Genomic DNA, 21,366 nt, shown 5'->3' with positions numbered 1-21,366 from the left:
CCAAGTTTCGTCCAAATCCGTCAATAACTTTTTGAGATATCCTGCTATATATCGTTTTTGGCTGCATCTCCCAATGATGAAGAATCACTTTAAAAATTCTACTAGCTGGATCCGGATCCGGATCTTCACCATAATCGAATCGATTCATCCTCGTCACATACACAACATCACTGCCAAATTTCGGCTGAATCTGTCCACAACCTTTTGAAATAACATGTTCGCAGACAAACAGACAGCCAAACAGGGGTGAAAACATAACCTCCATCCACCGCCGGTGGCGGAGGGAATTACAGTATCCCGCCATTTTTTTTTCTCCCAAAAAGCATGGGGATAAATATAAAGCGCCTTGTATCAAGCATTATTTTTTTCTCCAGTGTCTAAAGCTCATGGGGGAGCTTGAATAATAAATCACATGTTGGACAAGGCCACTAATATTCAATGGACAAGTCAGCATGGTATATGAGATTTGTATAGACCTGGGATCACAGCATATTCTCTATCTGAAGGTTCAGATGAGAATGACAAACGGGCAAACACCAGGTATGATGAGCAATATCAGCACAACTTTCAACATTTTTCTGCTACTGATGGCAATGATTTTATCAAAGCCATGTACAAGTGAGAAAAGTTTAGTTAATGCACAGCATGTAGGCTTACCAGGTGAGAGTGGGGTCACAGTTGCCGTTTCATCAAAAGACATAGCACGCTCTTTCTGTTTGAATATCTCTCTCGGATTGAGGGTGCGTTTCTGAACCAATGTGGCTGCTTCCTGTCAAATAATAACCATGACATCAAACATATATGGGCTCAGATACGATATGGTGTACTGGAATGCATGTAGCTTCAACAACTTATTATTCCTCCTCATTTCCCTTGATATGGGATAAGGCATAATGGTACTAAGCTGCAGATGTCCCACGCCTTTTGGCCAAAACTCCTCCACTGCCATCTACCCCAGCTAACTCTCTCCACTCTCCTACCACCCCTATCTTTGATGCATCCCTTCCCAAACAATCTTCCCATCAGCTGAGGTCTACCTCTTTTCCTTCCACCTTACTCCCTCAACCCTCCCACTTTATTTGCCTTCTCTGACTCTATCCACACCAGGTGTCCAGCTCACCTCAGCTAGCTCTTTACCAATCTCTCTGTCAAGCTCATCCTCACATCGATCTCCTCCCTCAGTTAATACAGTGCATTCAGAAAGTATTCAGACCCCTTCACTTTTTTCACATTTTGTTATGTTGCAGCCTTATGCTGAAATCGTTTAAATTCATTTTTTCCCTCATCAATCTACACTCAATACCCCATAATGACAAAGAGAAAACAGGATTTTAGAAAGTTTTGCAAATTTATTAAAAATAAAAAACTGAAATATCACATTGACATAAGTATTCATACCCTTTGCTGTGGCACTTGAAATTTAGCTCAGGTGCCTCCCATTTCTCTTTATTATCTTTGAGATGTTTCCACACCTTGATTGGAGTCCACCTGCGGTAAATTCAATTGATTGGACATGATTTGGAAAGGCACACACCTGTGTATATAAGGTCTCACAGCTGACAATGCATATCAGAGCAAAAACCAAGCCATGAGGTCGAAGGAACTGCCTGCAGAGCTCAGAGACAGGATTGTGTCGAGGCACAGATCTGGGGAGGCCTACAAAAAAAAATCTCTGCTGCATTGAATGTTCCCAAGAGCACAGTGGCCTCCATAATTCTTAAATGGAAGAAGTTTGGAACAACCAGGACTCTTCCTAGAGCTGGCCGCCCGGCCAAACTGAGCAATCGGGGAGAAGGGCCTTGGTAAGAGGTGACCAATAACCAGATGGTCACTGGCTGAGCTCCAGAGATCCTGTGTGGAGATGGGAGAAATTTCCAGAAGGACAACCATCACTACAACACTCCACCGATCTGGGCTTTATGGCAGAGTGGCCAGATGGAAGCCAAACAGTTCAATCTTGGTTTCATCAGACCACAGAATCATGTTTCTCACAGTCTGAGAGTCCCTTAGGTGCTTTTTTGCAAACTCCAAGCAGGCTTTCATGTGTCTTTCACTGAGGAGAGGCTTGTGTGACACAAGCTAGTGTCACACAATAAAACAAATCTACATTTAAAAAAAAAAAAATCTCCAAGAGGCTTCAGAAGCTTATTCACGACGATTCTCTCTCGATGAAGCTGGTGGAGAAATTTTATTTTCAATAAATTCATTCGTTCTCTCGTTCTCTCTCCTCTCCTCTCCTCTCCTCTCTCTCTCCTCTCTCTGAAATTTATAATGCATTACATCAGTGGAATAATAATAACATCTGCTGATCAAAGGCTAGGCATGTTATAGACTTGAAAGGTTGCTGCAGCCCTCTGCTGGAAATGCAGTAAGTACTGCAGTTTCTTACTCACAGCAGCTTTTTCTACAGACTCGCTCTTCTTGATTCCACGCTGCATCCGGTTCTGATACTCTTGCTCATCCTTCTCCTGACAAACAAACAAAACAAAAAAACACACCAAATCAAGCAAAAAGGAGAATGGAAGAATGGTGGGCGCTGCTCCAAAAAATAGTGCTCAGAAGCACACAACAAACCCCCACATTCCCCAATTTTTTTATCTGATTTTTAAAATCATTGAACTGGTAAGCAAATCAGAATAATTCACCAATAGGTAGCAATGTGCAATTATTTTTCATTCCATCTAGGGTTCGTGGAAGATTTGTCAGACAACTATTTCACAGACATGCAAAGACATGATACAACACTGGAAATGATTTTTATTTTACTTTACACCATCACAAGTTATCTGTGAGGAGGTGATGCAACTTCCTGGAGCCCTCTGGTTGCTGTCACGGCATCTTGTGAAGTCATTTTTCTCTTCGCAGTCAGTGTGGCGATTAAGGAGAAATGTGATGCCAACCCATCCATGCTCTATCTACAGTCGTGGCCAAAAATATTGGCACCCTTGCATTTTTTTATGCCTCTGCCGACGAAGTCGCTGGAGGCATTACGTTTTCAGGTTGTCCTTCCGGCTGTCCGTCCATGATAAGTTTTCGTTACCGCGATAACTTGAGAACGGCTAATGAGATCTTCATCAAACTTGGTGCAGGCATGTATAATGAGGTAAAGATAAACTGATTAGATTTTGGGGTCACGAGGGCAAAGGCCAAAGGTCAGAGGTCATGCTAGGTGAAAATACTGTTACCGCGATAACTTGTGAACCAGTGATGGGATTCTGACCAAATTTGGTACACTTATGTACAATGATGTAAAGATGAACAGATTAGATTTTAGGGGGGCAAGAGGTCAAAGGTCAAATCTGTAATAGGTCTACAACTTGAGAATGGCTGAAGGGATTTAAATTAAAACTTGCCACAGATCTGTATAATGATGTAAACATGAACCGATTAAATTTTGGGGTCAATAGATCAAAAGTGAGAGGTCATGTCAGGTAAAAATGTGCTAATTTGGGCACAGCTGAATGGATTTAAATCAAACTCGATACAAGTATTATAATGATGTAATAATGTGGGCGGAGGCATATCAGTCGATGTCGAGACGTTGAAGAGTGCCATTCTAGTTTCAAATAACTCACAATTTTCTCTAAAAATAAGTTGAAATTGACAAAAGTATTTGGTCTCCACAATTCCTTATTTCACTGTTAATATTACAGAACCTTTGTTTTTGATTCAGAACTTAATATATCAGAAAATCAGAAAATAAAAAGAAATGGCATTGACAAAATTATTGACACCGTATACTTCATATTTGGTAGCACAATCTTTGGACAAAATACCTGCAGTCAAGCGCTTCCTATAGCCATGAATGAGCTTCCTACACCTCTCTACTAGCAGTTTGGCCCTATTCTTGTGCGAACTGCTCCAGTTCTCCCAGATTTGAAGGGTGCCTTCTCCCAACTGCTGTTTTCAGATCTCCACACAGGTGTTCAATGGGATTTAGATCTGGACTCATTGCAGGTCAATTCAAAACAGTCCAGAACTTGGTCTTCAACCATTACTGGGTCCTTTTTGAAGTGTGTTTGGGATCATTGTCCTGCTGCAAGACCCATGACCTTCGACGGAGACCCAGCTTTTTGGCACTGGGTTGAACATTGCACTCCAAAATGCCTTGGTAATCTCCTGATTTCATGATGCCATCTACACATTCAAGGTACCCAGTGCCAGAGGCAGCACAGCAACCCCAAAACATCAATGAACCTCCTCCATGTTTGACTGTAGGGAAGGTGTTCTTTTCTTTGAAGGTTTTATTTTGTTTTCTGCAAACATAGAGATGATGTGATTTCCCAAAAAGCTCTAATTTGATCTCATCTGCCCACAGGATTTTCTCCCAGAAGGATTTTGGCAATCTTCAGTCATGCTTTCTTTTGTCTCTCTCTCAGTACTGGGTCTCCGACCATCGAACACCCTTTCATTGAGTTGGCGACGGATGGTGCAAGTTGAAACTGTCGTACCTTGTGTCTGAAGGTCGGCTTGTATTTGTTTCGCAGTTGATCGAGGTGCATTCTCCACCATTCGAACAATCCTTCGCCGCACTCTTTGATAAAGTTTTCTCTTGCGGCCACATCCAGGGAGGTTGGCTGTAGTGCCATGGGCCTTAAACTTCCTGATAACATTGCGTACAGTGGACACAGGAACATAAAGGTCTCTGGAGATGGACTTGTTGCCTTGAGATTGTCCATGCCTACAATCTTGTCTGACCTCAGACAATTCTCTGGTTTTCTTTCTTTTCTCCATGCTCATTGCGGTACACAGTAACACAAAACAGCAGAATGACTCCTTTTCTCGATGCAAACTGGTTGAATGAGTGATTTTTATATTGCAGGTACCTGCAACTCACCACAGGTGAGTTCAATTCCAAAGTAAAGGAGAATCACCTGCTTGATAGCCAATTCTTTCTAACAACTTCTAAATGGTGCCAATAATATTGTCCGGGCTCTCCCAATGCAGCCTCTATGAGCTGCACTGCAGTATTGCCGGGCGCCGGAGGCGCCCCGGCAATGCCACGCTGTAGGATATTTAATTATTTGGCATGGGGGCGGTGTACTTTGAATGTATCTGTACTTGTTTTTATTATTTTTACCCATCCCCAGCACCTTACATTTATTTATGTTAAACTGCATCTGCTAATCTTTTGCCCAATCTCTGAAAATATAAATCTAGACGTTCTTGAATCTAATTGAGATTCAGGCATCCATTAGGCAGCTAACCCTAACCGAGCTCGGTGAAGAGAAAAGCCCCAGGTGGCGTAGAAAAAGCCCGGGGGTAGTGGAGGACAGAGAGTTGGACTTGGGGGAGGGGGGCTGCGGCACACACCGCCACTGTCGTGTGGTTTGTAGCCCCCCTTCTTTCAAGGTTCCACGTGTGCGGGCAGGCAGACGAACATGAGCAGAGAGGCAAGGGAATTTTGGTGGGGTGAGGTAGAGCTCCACCACATCCTCAACAGGCACAGCACACAGAAAAGAAGAGGCAGAGAGCGAGAGCAAGGGACGAAAGAGGGGGGGGGGGGGCAACATGCATGCATGCACCTGGCCTTCTTCCCTCCACCAGTAGGTATAAAGCAAACGTCAATGCCTGCTGGGGAGCCAATTGTCGACCCCGATGTAGGGGTCTGGCTGGCTGCACGCAGCACCCATGGAACTTCCATTTCCTACGAGACCGATATTCCACATGACAGATATCCTTAACCTCTCCAGCACTATTTTGGACAAATCCCATCTCAGTAAATGGGATATGTATCAGAAAACTTGATTCTAGACACAGATTTATACAAGGAACGAAACTAAAACCTACATGGAGACCAGACCATTCCTAAGCCTCATAGCTCCCAAGCTCCCACCCCCACATCCCCAATGTGTAACAATATTATAAAGAATATATATTGTGATAAGGTGTTCCTTGTTTACACACCCATCTTTGCTTCTCTTTGCTTCTGTCCTCTGCATCTGCTTTTTCTTGGTATTGTCTGCATTCCAAACATGTACAGGATAAAAGTGACATATCAATACATTTGTTGGTTATGTGGATTTGGAAAGACCAAAATTAAATTCTACACAAGGAAGAAAAACCTTCAATATGTAGCTGCTGAAATATATTTCTATCAGTATAATAATAATGACGACGAAACGTCACTTTGTCGAAGCACATGTGGCATGCACAAGCTCACTTTAACACCCCTTTGTGCAAGCATAAAAAAACGATTACTTTAACCAGTTTAACGGGTTGCTCTCCATGTGGAGCAATGCTTAAGTAATGGGTGGACTATGCAAGGTAGTAAGCGAGCCTATTTCAGTCCATTGCTGAACGAAGCACTCCCTCAACTTGTATCAACGGATGTTTGGCATACACGCCAAATTGCTAAGTGTGGGATGGCGAAAGGGCAGCCATGGGAATCAAACCCACAGCAGTAGAGCAGGAGGAAATATATCTTTAACCAGTCGTCCAAACAGCCAGCTCCCTGTGCAGGGTAGAGCAGTTCATTCGGTTTGTGGTTTGAACGCCTATTTGCATTTTTTTTTTGGTGACATTACCAGAAATTTTGGCATGGCCTTGTGAAAGAGGATTATAGAGCCTTATCACAAGCTTATGTTAATTATAGTCTCCCCACATACGCACAAATATCTTCCGTCTGCTGGATAATTGCATTCTTTTATATGTACCAATGTGTACTACAGTATACTTTAGTATATTAACTAAACAACTAAGACAGAAGTCAGTTACAATGTTTATTCTAATAAAATATTTCCTCGTTTTTAAACTAAGGATGAGGAAATTTGCAAATCAACAGTGTGATCTTTGCATTATCTGATTAATCATGCTCAAACTGTGCACAGATGGTGAGCAGCAATGTTGTGTCACCACTGTGGTTGATGATGAAACTCCTCCTGCTATACTATGTCATCTAGAGTCGATGCACGTAAGCATGAATAGAATGTCTGCAAAGAGGAGTGTAACGTAGAAGCGAGTTAAAACAAATCGACAATGATCTCAAAGCTTGCACACATCACATGTAGGAGGTGGTTATTAGGAGGCATCGGTGTATCATACTAAAATACGCAATTTGGTGTCTGTCTGTCTGATGATGATTTTTTGACCACGATACATTCAGTCGTTACATCCAATCTCAACCAAACTTGACAGGATGTCTAAGGGTTAACATAATGAAGGTTGTAGCGCATTCATTTTCTCCCCTCAAGGGGTTTTTACTCCCCCAATCGGGGTTTCCCCACCATTGCCGTCAATGGGGTTGCACGTTGAGGTGTATATCAATGTTAAATTAGCTTTATTGTGGCGTTTTTCCAAGGCCGCTTCGAATAACAAAACGAATGATAATAGCATAATATTAATGTTTTTACAAAACAATATTAATACTAATTTCCCACATCCCCAAGGGATTTCTCCTCCTTGAACAAACGTCATGTCAATGTTTATAAATGGCTTATCATGCCGATTTTATGGGAGCAACAGCCTCCACCAGAAGTAAAAATAGTATAAACCCAAACACGTATGATTAGCTTTTTTAACAGTCATTAATGCTGTTTATAACATTAAATAAAGAAATTTGGAGGAATCCCGACATCCGTGAGGTAAGTTTTACTTACAGAACTGAGTGAAGATCTATTGTACTTGTTACATGCTCCTCCCCAAACCCCGGTCACAGTGTACATCCGAGCCCCGAAAGGAGTCACGGCAGAAAGATGTGTTATAATGTGTCAATGACCAATGGTGAAACCACACCAACCAATTGTTACCAAAAACAAGTATTGTATTAAGGTCACACAAGTATAACAGCACAAGTACAATATGTTTCAATTGCACCACAAAAATACCATATAATTCCTATGATGGTACCATCAGTTTCTTATTCAATAACTCACTGTGCTCCAAGTGAGCGAAAAGAACATTCCCAAAGTCATTGTACCGGCACCAAGCCAAAGTCGTTCCACGCTCCGGTGATCGCAAGAAAAATGTCGAATCGAGACCAGAATCCAAGTCGGCTGACAGTCAACGCTGCCAAAGAGGCGCAAAGGTGCACCCAAAAGGCGACTGGGGAATCACACCTTCGGGTATGAACGTTCAGCGGCTCCCAAACGGAGAACCACAAATTCCCAATCGAAATCCACGTTACACTCGCAAACCAGGCTAATGGCTGGGTGCGGTGAAATGGCTGGAGCGAGGTGAAAAGGCTGGAGCAATGCGAAATGGCGGGAGCGAGGCGAAATGGCGGGCGGGCCCGTACTGGAGGCGTACCTGCTCTCCAATGATTATCTTCGGAATCAACCACAAAACCAGACACGCAGGTTTATCTGTCACAGTGATAACCACTCTGTCACAGGAATCCCTTTCCCAGGAAACACAAAGTTTGCTCGTGACCCCCGTTCGCCAGTGTCTCCTTGAGACCTCAAAAGCAGCTCGGCTTTTCTTCCCCACCTCACTTGCTCCGCCTTTTTTTTCTTCGTCCTCTTCTTCTTCCGGTTTCTCCCAATCCGGTTTCTGGTTTCTTTTAAAACACTAATTTTTTACCTTTTGAAAACAGTTATCTCCATTTCACTTAAACGATAACAATAATAGTACATGGAACCAAAAATGCTTACAGTGGATGAAAACCACAACGACGGAAGTGACGAATCCATAACATACTCTATATAACCCACAAGGGTTGGGTTAATAACATGACCTTTCCTGCCGCTAACGTGGCGTTTTTCATGGCGGCCTTTTGAAACAGTTGCTCCTGCTGTTTAACATGAAACAGAAAGGGAGGAAGCCCGGGGTGTGCTCTTTTACCAAGCAGCCAGCTAGAGCTTGCCAAGCCAGCCGTTCATTAACGGTTTTGAATGGACTGCTTGCTCGAATGCTTAAACCACTTGGCGACTTATCCACAAGAAACTTGATAAATGAACACACCCAATGCTCTTGAGTCCCGACCATAGATCACTATAATCTATATACCCAAAGAGGAATGACCCTTCCTGCTGCCCCCGCAGTGAGCGGATGTACTCGTATTTAAAACATAAATTAAAAGGGCAAGCAAACTGATTCTTAACATGTCAAGTTGCCTCAAATACCTCGAACATTTGGAATAAAGTAGAAAGGAGAGAATGAGTACAGTACTTGATTTCATCAATCTCTTTGGCCTTTTCATGGAAACGTTTTTCACGTTCTGTAGCTTCTTTTTGTTCACGTTTGCACCACTCTTGCTCCAGTTTTGCACGTTCTTCTCGAATCTTGTGTTTCTCCTCCTCTTTGCGCCTTTTTTCCTCCTTCTGAAAACGATAAATTCCTTGTGCATTGGATGCAATATTCAAGATAACATGGCTGAAAAATATTCAACAAATCATGCTTTGAAATTTCCCATCACCACCCATAACCAAACACATCGACTAAAAAACCCTCCCCAAAAAGATTTCTCATTTCTGAATGATCAATTTTATTGTCACAACCAATAACAGCTAGACATTCATGACAAAAGCTGGAATAATGCGACAGATTATTTTTCTGGTGTCTTGCATAACAGAATTCTGAGTTGCCTCACCTTTGACCTTGGTGATTATAGGACATCATCACAGTTATACTCAAAACAGACTATGTAAAACTTAGCAAAAGTTGGTACAATATGCAAATTGTCATATTTCATACTTTTTGTTTACCTCTATTATTTCACACCTCTTTTCCACCAAGCAAGGAATATTGCCTTCAAATTGCCCACCAATTCAAAGCCTTCCCACAAACCCTGAAGGCTGCAGCTTATGTTATGTCCTATACAAACATGTGATCCTTTTCTAGTTTTAGCAATTTTACGAAGTTTATATATTGTTTTCAAATGGTTCTTAACATGTCAATCTCACGGACTTTCTCTCCTGTCGTTCAACACATGGCTGCATATGGAATTCTCTCATCAACTCTTCCTGTCCAGGCTGGAGTTCCTCAAGGCAGTAAGAGGCCCTGTGCTTTTTCTTGTCTTCATTAATGATCTTTCCAACTCTGGAAAATCCTCTCTATCTTTTTGCTGAGGTCTCCACTCTCTGCCGCACCATATCTCAACCCTCAGATCAGCAGGCAGCGGCCCTTTCACTCTCTGCAGACCTGGACAAAAATCACAAACCAGTTAAACAAGTAGAACATGTCTTTCAATCCTGACAAATCTCACCCTCACTATGTCTCTCCATAAAGACAGACTGGACAACCCTCCCATCGACTTTCTCAACAATCCTCTCCAAGAAGTTCTGTCATTCAAACTTTTGGGTCTCCCTATCTGCCATGATCTTTCCTGGGGAAACCACATTTCCAAGCTGGCTTCCAAAGCTAGTCACCCACTGGGCATCCTCCGTCGTAAGGGGTATTGCAAAACATTTTTCCTCCCTCCCCCACCGCCCCCCCCCCCCCCCCGAAGGCATGATGCTTCCTTTGATGCACGTTAAAATAGCCTATCACTAAATATTAAACTTGCGTTATTCTATTCTCGGGTATTTTAACGTGCATAAAAGGAAGCATGCCTCGGGGAAAAAAAGGTAAAATGCTTTTAAACACCCCTTATGAAGTCCTTCTATGGCACACTTGAGCTCCTCACCACAAACAAGGCTTTCATCTGCAGCTCAATGGAATACTGCTCTCCCCTCTGGGCTGGTGCTCCTGCCTCACACCTAGCTTGGCATCACGCTGTAGAAACCAAGGCTTTCAGAATCATTGGTATCTCCCAAGATGAAGCTAATTCTGAGGGCCTTTCACTCGCTCAATGCAGGCAGGTTGGTGGTCTTTCTGTCATCTACTGACTCCTCTCCGGCCTTGAACCCCCTGCTCTGTAAGTGCACTGTCCCCCAAATATTCCTGCAGGACACACAAGATCTGCCAGCAACCCTCTTCTGGTGAAACTGCCAAAATAAAGACTCTCTGCTCACCTCCACTCTTTCATTCCTCTTTTTTCCTCACCTCTGGAACAATCTCCCACACTCTTCAATCCCACTCCTCCCTCTAGGTCTTCAAAACAGCTGCTCACCACCATCTCTTATCTTTTCCCATCCAAAACTTTGATCTTTTATACCCCCTTTAATACACCCCAACTCCACCTCCTTCAAATTCCGTTTTCTTTCCTGAAAGTCCTTGCAATGTCCATCTTTTTTATCCTTTGTACTCCATCGCAGCCCTCACTTCCACAGCCTTCGCTCAAACCTGATTGATCTCTTCATACAGGTTGCTTCTGACAAACCAGATGTAATCTGCTTAACAGAAACTTTCCTCCTTAAAGATGTCTCCGATTCCTTAATATCTCTTCCTGGTTACTCCCTCCTCCGGTATGACAGACCTGTTCTCTACTGTTGTTGTGCTTCCCTCTCTCTCTCTTCCTCGTCACCCACTGCCTTTATTAGATGTTCCATGTGTTAGCTCTTACATGAGCCTCGACTTAGTATACAAAAAAGTAAAAACATTTCTGCGATCCACCTACTACCTAGCACTAAAACAATGTTAATTTTCCACCATTGTTAAGCTCATCCACAAGCTAACACAACATTACATGGCAGAACAGATTTTAAGGTGTTTGGTACTGTGTTTAGTTTCTAGGCATAAGAGGCTGCTTTGGGCAGAGTGCAAAAAGGAAACCAACATATAAAGTGCATTCAGGAAGTATTCAGACCCCTTCACTTTTTTCACATTTTGTTATGTTTCAGCCTTGTGCTGAAATCGTTTAAATTCATTTTTTCCCTCATCAATCTACACTCAATACCCCATAATGACAAAGATAAAATAGGATTTTAGAAAGTTTGGCAAATTTTTTAAAAAGAAAAAACTGAAATATCAATTGACATAGGTATTCATACCCTTTGCTATGACACTTGAAATTTAGCTCAGGTGCCTCCCATTTATCTTGATCATCTTTGAGATGTTTCTACACCTTGATTGGAGTCCACCTGTGGTAAATTCAATTGATTGGACATGATTTGGAAAGGCACACACCTGTCCATATAAGGTCTCACAACTGACAATGCATATCAGAGCAAAAACCAAGCCATGAGGTCGAAGGAACTGCCTGCAGAGCTCAGAGACAGGATTGTGTCGAGGCACAGATCTGGGGAAGCCGACAAAAACATTTCTGCTGCATTGAAGGTTCCCAAGAGCACAGTGGCCTCCATAATTCTTAAATGGAAGAGTTTGGAACAACCAGGACTCTTCCAAGAGCTGGCCGCCCGGCCAAACTGGGCAATCGGGGGAGAAGGGCCTTGGTAAGAGAGGTGACCAAGAACCCGATGGTCACTCTGGCTGAGCTGCAGAGATCCTGTGTGGAGATTGGAGAAACTTCCAGAAGGACAACCATCACTGCAACACTCCACCGATCTGGGCTGCATGGCAGAGTGGCCAGACGGAGGCCTCTCCTCAGTGAGACACATGAAAGCCCGCTTGGAGTTTGCAAAAAAGCACCGAAAGGACTCTCAGACTGTGAGAAACGAGATTCTGTGGTCTGATGAAACCAAGATTGAACTGTTTGGCCTCAATTCTAAGCGTCATGTCTGGAGGAAACCAGGCACTGCTCATCACCTGCCCAATACCATCCCAACGGTGAAACATGGTGGTGGCAGCATCATGCTGTGGGGGTGTTTTTCAGCAGCAGGGACTGGGGGACTGGTCAGGGTTGAGGGAACAATGAACAGAGCAAAGTACAGAGATATCCTTAATGAAAACCTGAAACAGAGCGCTGAGGACTTCAGACTGGGCCGAAGGTTCACCTTCCAACAGGACAATGACCCTAAGCACACAGCCAAGGTAATGCAGGAGTGGCTTAGGGACAACTCTGTGAAGGTCCTTGAGTGGCCCAGCCAGAGTCCTGACTTGAACCCAATCGAACATCTCTGGAGAGACCTGAAAATGGCTGTCCACCGACAGTCCCCATCCAACCTGACAAAGCTTGAGAGGATCTGCAGAGAAGAATGGCAGAAAATCCCCAAATCCATGTGTGCAAAGCTTGTCGCGTCATACCCAAGAAGACTCGAGGCTGTAATCGCTGCCAAATGTGCTTCAACTAAGTAATGAGTTAAGGGTCTGAATACTTATGTCAATGTGATATTCCAGTTTTTTCTTTTTAATAAATTTGCAAAAGTTTCTAAAATCCTGTTTTCTCTTTGTCATTATGGGGTATCGAGTGTAGATTGATGAGGGAAAAATGATTTTTAAACGATTTCAGCATAAGGCTGCAACATAACAAAATGTGAAAAAAGTGAAGGGGTCTGAATACACTGTGTGTGTGTGTGTGTGTGTATATATATATATATATATATATATATATATATATATATATATATATATATATATATATATATATATATATATATGTGTATGTGAGAAATAGTAGAAACTCCACAGTACGAGCAGGGCGTCTCATTTGCATTGAATAAATAATCGGGAGATTTAGTCAGACGCGGACGTAGCTTCAGGACTTCGATCTTTAATTCGACAAGCTTTCGACCAACAAAGGTCTTCTTCTGAGTCGTCCCCAAGTTCAACCGTTGAACTTGGGGCCGACTCAGAAGAAGACCTTTGTTGGTCGAAAGCTTGTCGAATTAAAGATCGAAGTCCTGAAGCTACGTCCGCGTCTGATTTAATCTCCCGATTATATATATATATATATATATCTATATATATCTATATATATCTATATATATCTATATATATCTACATCTACATATATATATCTACATATATATATATATATCTATATATATCTATATATATATATATCTACATATATATATATCTATATATATATATCTACATATATCTACATATATATATATATATATATATATATATATATATATATATATATATATATATATATATATATATATATATATATATATATATATATATATCTATCTATCTATCTATCTATATATATATATATATATATATATATATATATATATATATATATATATATATATATATATATATATATATATATATATATATATATATATATATATATATATATATATATATATATATATATATATATATATATATATATATATATATATATATATATCTATATATATCTATATATATATAAATTGTTACGCATCGCGGATTAGATGTTATTTACCGAGCGGTGGTATTGCCGCGACCTAACAGTTCCCCCGATTCTTCCCAACTTACCCGATTCCACCCGACGTTGACCAAATCGCGCTATGCTAAATCAATGAAGGAAAGGACACAACGACTGGGATAAATGAAACGACGCAAGGGGTACAGTTCTCAAGACCTTCGGAGGATGATATAATTGGTGGGGGAGAAAAGGGGTAGATTACAAGGCAATGAGGTAAAGACACAGAAGAGATAGGCACTTAGACACAACCTTATCTATCCCAGACAGACCACAGACAAACGGAACAAGACTGACTTACACAGGGATTGATGGCAGGGAAGGACAGGTCGGTTGATAGCACAAGGTGCACCTTGGCTCAGGGACAGGATAAAGCACGGTCCAAAAGATGCAGGGAGGTGGCACAGCGCTCGGTTGGTGGCGTCCTTCTCTCTCCAAGCTCAGCGCGCATCTGACGTCACCTCCCTCTTCCTGCGCATGCTCAGCGGGGAGTGACACGCCCTTGGCTCGTTGGCTCTGCCCCAGATGGGATCGGTCCGCCGCTTCTATTGGGTGCGGGGGGTTACCGGGCTCCGCCCCTGACGAGGAGCTGACAGCGAGCCCCTACTTGGTAACCCCGTCGAGCACATGGTCGATGGCGGCTCGTTGGAAAGGCTTGGTGCCCTCCCAACACCCCCCACCAACCAAGCCGGAGTGAGGACGCACACTCCCCGCGCCGCCGCCGCTGTTGTTGTTGTTGCTGTTGTTGTTGCTGAACCGTGAGGAAGAGCTGCGGGGAGGTATTGGGAGGTCCTAAACTTCCTAACGGTGCCATACAATCACATTCTGGTGCAACGAAGAGTCAGAATTAATGGAAACGAGTCCTTAACTGACATAAACTAAGAATAACTAGCAAGATGTCCTATAGTTGTCTACGTGAGATGCGGTGGACCTGGATGCGACATTTAATGGGGGAAATAGGGGGAGGTCGGGTCTACAGAGTGTTGTTTACAGGAAATGGGACTAGGGAATGGGGGATTGGGGATAGTTGGGAAGCATGGAGGAAATAGGGGAATATTTACAAGCGGATATGGATGGATGCCAATCTCATATCCGCAACATTGCACCCTTCTCTACCTCGGGGCGTCCCGACCCGATAAATTTTTACCTACGTTAGTGTGGCACTCAGATGTAGTTCCCTCTACTATTAACTCAACCCTGAGTGCGACAGTTTTACAGATGTTCACAAATGAGTAAATATGTCCCCCTGCGACGTTGCACCCTTCTCCTCACAGAAACACACCCACAGGATAACCGAATCGCGGAAAGCATCCTCAAACTAAACATACAGCCGGTAGGGGGCATTATTTACACAAGACTGATATTTACACTACGATCCAGGACCTGTTCTTTGAGGAACACATGCAGATGTTATGCATAGAGAGAGAGCACGCATGCCAGCATCGATACACCAACCCACGAGTGCCCTGTGGCCCTACGGCCTTTAATAATGTGCAGAGCACCCCATCCAAGCACCAAAAGCACCACCCCATACACACAGTCAGCACCATCCGGTGCACCAATAAAGTGTTCATAAACAATGCACAATTAAGTGTCCATGGTCACCGGTGGTGTCGCAGCCGGCCGATGTTCTGCCGCTGATCTTGCCTTCATGGAGTGCACTTGGCCTTCTGGCTTCTTTAGAAATAAAGAAAGGCGCCAACCGCGTCCATTTCTGAATTGTGGCCGTCAGGGGGGCCAACTAAAAGTGGTTCACCTGTATGGCATAGGTGCCACGTTGACCCAGAGGTCCATCAACGGGTGGTGCTTGCCCGCAAAAGAACTGCGGTCCATTGTGGGCGGCCACAAAAATTGCGGTCCATATGGTGTATCGATCCAGGCAGCAAGCAGCGAAAGTACAGGCCCACAACTGCGGAGCCAGCACCTCTCTCTCCTCTCTCTCCGCCCCAAAGCCAGATCCTCGGAGGTGGGAGACAAAGGAAGACAAGTGAGTATGGTGGTAAGGGCGCAAAAGTGCACGCAATATAAGGTAATGCACACTGGGGGCACATGGGAACCAGGTGAGACAGGTACGTTCCTACCGTACGCCCCCCCCCCCCCCCACCAGGTAACCTACATTGCCCCTCCCTTACCCCTTACTGTATCCACAAAACACAACACTACCCATAAACATCTACTTTACACATCAACAAACGTCCCTACTGTCTTCCCCGTTCCTCCCATAAACCAAATTTGTCTTCTCTCCCTCCTAACCAATCAAATTTGCCATTTCCAACTCTCATCAAAATTTGCCATCACCAATTCATCATCAGTCCCTCCTAAGGAGGGAGAGATGGAATCACCCCAATGTCTCATCCACATCGTGATGCGTCTCACAAATCCACACAGCAATTCTCCTTTCCTGCAACACAGAACAAAGGAACACAGGTGTGGAGTCATCATCGCCACAGGTAAGTGTCTGCGTATGGTGCGACAGGTTCATCAATCCTAACTATTTCCTAAATGACTTTAACAACTTTACATTACCCGGGGTCTTTCCCTGCCAATCCATTGGCCAACTTACACTATGGGTTCTAAAAACCAATTCCCATTGACCAAACTGTGGTGCTTCTCAATTTGGGGTCTCACTCCCCCGATTCATCTCCCGGTGCCCTCGCACAATTTCTGGGCTGTGACGTGTAGCTCTCCCAGCAGGTCTACCCACCTGCACACCTCCACCACTGTAGTTGCCACCCGAGCTTACCTGCTCCTCACCCTAACCTAACTAACTGGGGAAGGCCCTCTAGCACTCTCACCCCCTCAGTGCCCTCTCTGGCACGGGCTGCCCGATCCACACCCGGGATCTTCAGGCACCCACTGACACTAACGGCTCCCAGAGCCCACCTGCGGCCTCACCTGGCCGACATCCTCACAGTGGTGGAGTGCCCAAACCAACTACACACACCAACAGGCTACACGCCCAGCCATTTCCACAACACTAATGCACCCATCCACAATACCATTCTGCAACCGCACCACAAATGCCAATATCCAACCACAATTTACCTATACCCTCTACCTAACACTTACACTACCCGCCCCGGGTACTCGTGAAAGGGGTCCACTCTTCCCCCATCCACACCTTCGCACCATGCACACCACTCCGTACCACTTACTCCAACTCTCTCCACACCACTCATTCCAATACTCCATGTATTCCACACACCTGTACTTGCACACCTGTGCTCTCATACTTGGTGCCGCCTGCACCCTTCTCTCCCCCAAGCGCATTCGCGCTGATCCACAACACTCACTACTCATACACTGCTCCACATACCTGTCCAGTTCTCACACAGCATCATCTCATCTAACTACTCCCCTCTGAAACTTGCGCTTCCCAGTCGTCCCTTTAAACTATTGCGCTCCCTCGTCATTATCATCCACACTAATCTACCTGCGTCCCCACTACAGGTATCAGTCACTATCTAAACCTTAACGTTACCTAATGTCATCTTTGCTAGATCCCTACACACAATATCCTAACCCACCCGGGCTAGTTTCCACTGCCATACACCCCATAATCTATAGCGCATTTGCCCCCAGTTTGTGAGGGATGACAGAGTTGCCATCCCACCACATCGGGCATCTCCCACTACCAATTTTGCACATCAAATTTCAACAAATCAAAAATTTGCCAATCACTACCCATCATCTGCCAATCATTACTGCCAATCCTTTGCCAATCATCAAATTTTGTTTTTTTTCTAATTTTGGGTCCAAAACACTAACCTCATCACCCGTCTACTTATTAGATCCTCTCGGTGCGCCAATTCCCTTCTAAAGCTCGGCTTCGTACAGCCGAGCAATGAATGCGGGTTGTTTTGTGCCAGCGGCTGGATGCGTCCGGCACTCGGTGCAGGGACGGGGGCTTACCCGTGCCGAGATCCCACGCACCACCTCGGCGCGGAGCCATCCCATGGCCCGATCTCGACCTGCCGGAATGCCTCAACAAAAAGTGGTCGCCATGACGACCCTTCCTATCGGGCTGCCCGCTCCGCCTAGTGGAGCACGGACGCGGCCGTTCAAAGCGAGGCCCAGCGTGGATCGCGTACGGCGGTCCTTTCGAACCCGCCGTGGCTCGGATCCCTGCTGGTTCTCGCGGCACGCGAAGCCCGGCACGCACAGAGGGCCCGATTCGGCTATAAGTCGCTCTAACCGCTAACCCGGTTACCGTCGATGCTTCACCTGCATGCTTACATGCATACGCTACCCCTTTCTTGCTCATACCTCCAGCTGTTCCCATGCTCCTCGTCGTACCTTCTCTAACACACCCAGGTACACTCATTCCACTCACAGCCTTGGTCACACACCTGACCACCGAACACTTTGGCACACATTCGTTGGTCGCACACCTCACCAACACACCTCTTCGCGCCCCTTCCTCGGTCACCTCCTCTGTGACAATCACAGGTGTGCTTTCACTCGCACACCCAACCACGCGCCTCACTACCAATTCCAGTGTGCATTCCCACACACGCTCTTCCATTCCAGGTGTGCATCCTTCCATTCCAGGTGTACATCCTCGCTCACCTGTCACAACCAACTCACGCTCCGTGTCACTCTTACTACTCTCACCTCCACTCTTGACAGCGCACTCACCCTTACTCTCGACAGCGCACTCTTTCCTCATGCACCCGTCCGTTACACACCTTTCTCGCGCACACTCTCCCGTTACACCCTCTGTAACACTCACCACAGGTGTACACTCTTCCTTACTTTTGACAGCGCACTCTTTCCTCATGCACCCGTCCGTTACACACCTTTCTCGCACACCCTCTCCCGTTACATCCTCTGTAACACTCACCACAGGCGTGCATTCTCCCTTTACACCCTCCGTAACAATCCTCACTACGCGCTTCCATGTGCTCCCTCGCACACGCGCTACGACCGACTCACTCTCGACAGCACCCTCACTCCTTGGCACGCACTTTTCCCTCACACACCCCAGAGTCGGACTTTCTCGCACACCTCCTTTTTCGCACACCAGACCTGTCGCACACTTCACCAACGGCCTCTCACGAACACCCGGGTCCATCTCGACCCCCAAGCTTATTAAATCACCTGGCGCATCATACGCACGACCATATTGGTCACCACTTACACCGGGTCCTCTTCCTCTTCGCTTCTCCTCCATCACCTGCGAATCCCTCATCCGGTTAATGAGCACATCATCACGATCCGAACACAGACTTTGGACCAATTCTTTTACTTCCTCCTTTATCTCTTTCTTATCCTCTCTCCGTCGCTTCTTAATTTCGCTCACCCATTCTTCCACTTCTTCTAATTTCTGCTTCACCTCCTTCATCTCCTCGTGCGCCTCCTCAAGCTCGTCCTCTAAGGCCACCTTGACCGTTTCTATGTGCGTCCTCACCTGCCGGTCCTTCGTCTCCATTACCTCTGTCACCTCGTCCAACCTCGTTGTCAGTCCCTCACGTACCATCTGACATTGCCTCTGTGTCGCTATCAAGTCATTTTTTATGTCGTTTTGTGTCGCTTTTAACCCTCCTAATACCGCAGTGTTCCTTTGAACCTGCTCCGTTAGTTCTTTTTGTCCCTCCGTCAGCTGCTCCACTTCCAGCGTCAACTCCTCTATACCACCTTGCAATTTTACAGTCCCCTTTCTCACCTCCTTCTCCATGCGCTCCTTACAGTGCCTCACCTCCTCGCGCACTCCTCCGACCTCCTCACTCACACCTCTTCTGATCTCTTCTCCCATCACTTGCATCTCCTGCCCAGATGCCACCCTCATCTGCTCCATTTCCTCCCTGTGAGCATCCAATTTAGTTTCTACCCCCATTCTGACCCCCTCTATCTGCTGCCCCATTTTTTTAACTTCCCTTTCCGCTTGGTCCCTCATGTCCCTCAATTTGCCTTCCATACTGTTTTCTAACCCCTCTAACCCCTTTTTCATCCCTTCCATTTGATTCTCTTGAGCGGCCATTCTGTTTTTTACCCCCGTTAACCCATGTTTCACCCCTTCTATCCCATTGTCTAACCCCTCTAATTTCTTGTCTAATCCCTCACCGGTACCCCTCGCTTCGTCCCTCATTACCCCCATTTGGCCCTCCAATCGCTCACCCTGAGCATCCATCCGGTTCCCCATTACCCCCATTTGGCCCTCCAATCGCTCACTCTGAGCATCCATCCGGTTCCCCATTCCTAAAATTTGGTTTCTCATCCCCCTGTTCTCTTCCCTCTCCTCATCCGCCTTGACCATGAAGGCCTGCATCTGCTGCATGAATAGGCCCCAGTTCATTGGTGCTGCGGCCGCTGCTACGGTCACGGGCGCGGCAAAATTTGGTGCCGCTACACCCACGTGCGCGAGGACGCCACTTTGCGCGCCTGAAGCCTCGTGCGCGAGGACGCCATTTTGCGAACCTGCCGCCCTCACTGCTTCGCTCTCCTCATGTCCCTCAATTTGGTCCTGGATCGACCCTGCCTCACTCTCCTCTACCGGAACCCAGCCGTCTTGATCTGCCATAGCGCGACTTTCAAAATTCGGGTTTTTATTTTACAACAAAACAAATTTCGGTTACTTGTAATTTTGAGCGCGTTAAGCGCGCTTCGGGTCCGATCTCACTCCTCGACACCAATTGTTACGGATCGCGGATTAGATGTTATTTACCGAGCGGTGGTATTGCCGCGACCTAACAGTTCCCCCGATTCTTCCCCAACTTACCCGATTCCACCCGACGTTGACCAAATCGCGCTATGCTAAATCAATGAAGGAAAGGACACAACGACTGGGATAAATGAAACGACGCAAGGGGTACAGTTCTCAAGACCTCCGGAGGATGATATAATTGGTGGGGGAGAAAAGGGGTAGATTACAAGGCAATGAGGTAAAGACACAGAAGAGATAGGCACTTAGACACAACCTTATCTATCCCAGACAGACCACAGACAAACGGAACAAGACTGACTTACACAGGGATTGATGGCAGGGAAGGACAGGTCGGTTGATAGCACAAGGTGCACCTTGGCTCAGGGACAGGATAAAGCACGGTCCAAAAGATGCAGGGAGGTGGCACAGCGCTCGGTTGGTGGCGTCCTTCTCTCTCCAAGCTCAGCGCGCATCTGACGTCACCTCCCTCTTCCTGCGCATGCTCAGCGGGGAGTGACACGCCCTCGGCTCGTTGGCTCCGCCCCAGATGGGATCGGTCCGCCGCTTCTATTGGGTGCGGGGGGTTACCGGGCTCCGCCCCTGACGAGGAGCTGACAGCGAGCCCCTACTTGGT

At 45.5% G+C, this 21,366-nt stretch overlaps 1 protein-coding gene across 1 annotated transcript in view; it reads right to left on the bottom strand.

Moving 5' to 3' along the window:
* LOC137423031 (drebrin-like protein) overlaps positions 1-21,366 on the bottom strand; it is a 160,156-nt gene that overhangs the window by 59,337 nt on the left and 79,453 nt on the right. The window contains exons 7-10 of the mRNA XM_068109806.2: positions 9,109-9,260; positions 5,908-5,962; positions 2,394-2,468; positions 658-769 (exon numbers count right to left, since the gene is read on the bottom strand). Coding sequence (XP_067965907.2) covers positions 658-769; positions 2,394-2,468; positions 5,908-5,962; positions 9,109-9,260 — 394 coding nt within the window. The remainder of the gene's footprint in view (positions 1-657; positions 770-2,393; positions 2,469-5,907; positions 5,963-9,108; positions 9,261-21,366) is intronic.

This window comes from Myxine glutinosa, chromosome 3 (genome assembly GCF_964187855.1).
Source record: "Myxine glutinosa chromosome 3, kmMyxGlut1.1, whole genome shotgun sequence".
Lineage (NCBI taxonomy): Eukaryota > Metazoa > Chordata > Myxini > Myxiniformes > Myxinidae > Myxine > Myxine glutinosa.
The sequence above is the reverse complement of the archived record's forward strand: the minus strand, read 5'-3'. Positions and strand labels throughout refer to the sequence as shown.